Source organism: Gossypium hirsutum, chromosome A09 (assembly GCF_007990345.1).
Source record: "Gossypium hirsutum isolate 1008001.06 chromosome A09, Gossypium_hirsutum_v2.1, whole genome shotgun sequence".
NCBI classification, from domain to species: domain Eukaryota; kingdom Viridiplantae; phylum Streptophyta; class Magnoliopsida; order Malvales; family Malvaceae; genus Gossypium; species Gossypium hirsutum.
This window is the reverse complement of record NC_053432.1, coordinates 2,355,584-2,358,537: the sequence shown is the minus strand read 5'-3', so window position 1 is coordinate 2,358,537 and position 2,954 is coordinate 2,355,584. Positions and strand designations below refer to the sequence as shown.

Here is a 2,954-nt window from a genome sequence, read left to right as displayed (position 1 = left end):
CTTGAATTTGTGCCTTTAGCTCCACCAACTCCTTCGGTGCCATCCTATACAGTGCGATAGACACTGGTGCCGTTCCAGGTAACAAGTCGATTCCAAACTCCACTTCTCGGTTTGGAGGTAATCCCGAAAGCTCCTCCGGAAAAACATCTTGAAACTCCTCTACAGTCCTGAACTTTTCCGCTATAATCCCTTCTCTTCCGATTGGCTTACAAATGCCAAATAGGCCTCACAACCTTTTCGAATCCACTTTTCGGCCCTCAATACCGACACCACATTAGAAAAATAATCCCTTCACTCACCTATCACCTTACCTGGGATCGCAAATCCCAAGTTTGTCTATGAAGAGCAGATCTAATTGTATTAGTGTCTATAATTGATTTCTTCTGTGTAATACTAAACGATAGGGCCTCATTGGTAAGTGCTACAAGATCTCGTGCTTTGGAACCCACGGTTATGGACCCGAATCCATTAGTATGGAACATTTTCTTTTCCAAGTGAAATCCCCTAGTATATGAAAGAGTGAAAAAGTGCTTTCGTTGTTGTGGAATAAGAAGTCTTCGTATCTTAATACATGTATTTAATTTATTTGGGGCTATTAGAGTTGGATCCACTTTTTGGGGAATATGAGTCAAAGCAATAACAAGAATATTTCTAGTGGAACATCTTTTACAATCCTTGGAGAGATAGTTCACTAATAGACCGAGGGATAAGTAATTCGCCTCATTCACATCCAGATCATGAATGTTTGGAATCCATATTATGCAAGGAGACATTGCTTTTGCTAGTTTGAATTGAAGGGTAATATAAAATCGGTCTATTTCCGACATCATATCCATAGTTAACGCATTCATCATAGTTAGAAGCTCCAGCTTCGTATCAAGGTCACGATCAATAGCGTCACTATCATCAATAGCGTCACTATCATCAATGGTCCTTAACACCATTCGTTTTGCAGCACAATCTAAAGTCACCCTATGCTTAACAAGCCAGTCCATTCCCAGAATGAGGTCAAACTCTCCGAACGGTAACTTCATCAGATCTCCAGGAAAAACCTTGCCTTGAGTTTCTAAGGGTACATTCCTATACAGTTTGTCTACCCTAACCGAGTGACCCAAAGGACTTAACACAGATACCCCACTCACAATCTTCTCAGAGTGCACACCCAACGACCTAGATATGGCACATGCAACATAGGAATGAGTAGATCCAATATCCACTAAAGTAGTATATGGCATGCCAGAAACCAAGAACGTACCAGTTATGACATCAGGTGCGTCGCCCTCCTCTCGACGACGAGCTGCATACACCAAAGCTGGCTGTCGAGCTTTAGCATTTCCGACACCCCTGCCAGGTGCCCCTCGACCTCGGCCATTTTCGTTTCCACCCCTACATTGTCCACGTCCTCTCTGTGGTTGTGGTCTACCTCTCATGGGTTGAACAACCCTTTGTACAGCAACCTGAGCCTGATCAGCTCTCAGTGGGCAGTCCTTAACTCTATGCTCCATAGATCCGCATCGAAAATAAGCACCGGAACGTTTCCTACACTCGCCTAAATGTACCTTACCACAGTCTCCACAGATTGGCGGTCTAACCACATTCATCGGCACTGCTCGCACTGGTTCCTCTACTCTTGCTCTCTTAATATTCTTATTAGCACCACCCGAGGGTCCTGAATCCCTCCAAAAACGGTTTCGATCCTTCTCCCGATTCTGCTTTTCAGCCCGCTTAACCTCCTCTGCTATCTTTGCCTTCTCCACCAAGACCGTAAAGTCTCACTCCCTCTGCGGAGCAATCAACACCCTCAGGTCATCCCTAAGACCATCCTCGAAGCGCACACTTCGCTCATATTCTGTAGTAACTATGCCCACGGCATACCGGCTCAACCTCAGAAACTCAGCCTCGTACTCGACAACTGTCTTACCTCCTTGCACCAGATTCAAAAATTCCTTCCTGCGAGCGTCCACATAACTTGCCCCAACATACTTGCCTTTAAAGGCCGTCTTAAATAGTTCCCAAGTTACCCTTTCAGCTGGGGTTCCTTCTCTCACGGTGAGCCACCACTGGTAAGCCTCATCCCGTAGCAACGATACGGTTCCCTTCAGTTTCTTCTCCACAGAGCAATCCAAGTCATCCATAATTCATTCTGTGGCCTCCAACCAATATTCTGCCACATTTGGGGCGATACCAGACACACCCTTAAAAATCTTCGCTCCGTTGGCCCGGAATCATTCCGAAATGGACCCCCGAACTCCGTTGCCCGTACTTGCCCCGGCAACCCTTTCCAGAACACGAAGTATTGCCTGCGACAGAGCATCATCCCCGGCACCACGATCATGTGACTCTACTTCCATTGCTGATGGTATCGGTGCATCTGCCGCCGGCATATGCCCCGAAGATGAAGATACCGCTCGAGCCCTTCCTCGGCCACGTCCACGGCCTCTTCCACGACTGGCTCTTGTACTCATATCGTATTATCTGTTTACGAATTTTATGCATTAACCCGGTATTCCAGTGATTATTACAGATGTTTTATGAATCAGACAGTATTTTAGAGATTGTTCTCGCAGAATCGAAGTCTAACTACAGTTTCAGTCTCTTATCAAATTTTCTTAGGGTTTTATTATCATCCTATCTAGAGCATCCTAGCAGAGTTTCAGTACAGATAAATAATCCAGAAAAATATTCAGAGAAATTTAGAATGATACTTACAGGCTTGGGCCGGAGATTCAGAATACCACCTTCAGAAGTCCAGATTTTAGAAACCATTTTTTTTGAAAATCTTCATTTTTGTAAACCCATTCCACAGCTGAGTTTTTGCAACTTGGCTCTGATACCACTAAATGTAACACCTCAAACCCGGCCTAGACGTTATGACCGGATCCGATGTGCCATATCAAAAATGTTAAAAACATTTTTCCATTCTAAGTTCAGAAAATCGTACTTGATGTTCAAAG

General features: G+C 44.6%; 1 protein-coding gene across 1 annotated transcript; it reads right to left on the bottom strand.

The window, feature by feature from the left end:
• Positions 1–302: 302 nt before the first annotated feature.
• On the bottom strand, positions 303–2,135 carry LOC121206742 (protein Ycf2-like). The gene is made up of 3 exons (XM_041077824.1): positions 2,022–2,135; positions 1,593–1,748; positions 303–977 (listed from the first exon to the last, which is right to left on the bottom strand). Exons 1-3 carry the CDS (start codon positions 2,133–2,135, stop codon positions 303–305), a joined length of 945 nt encoding a protein of 314 aa, XP_040933758.1.
• Between the last annotated feature and the right edge of the window lie 819 nt (positions 2,136–2,954).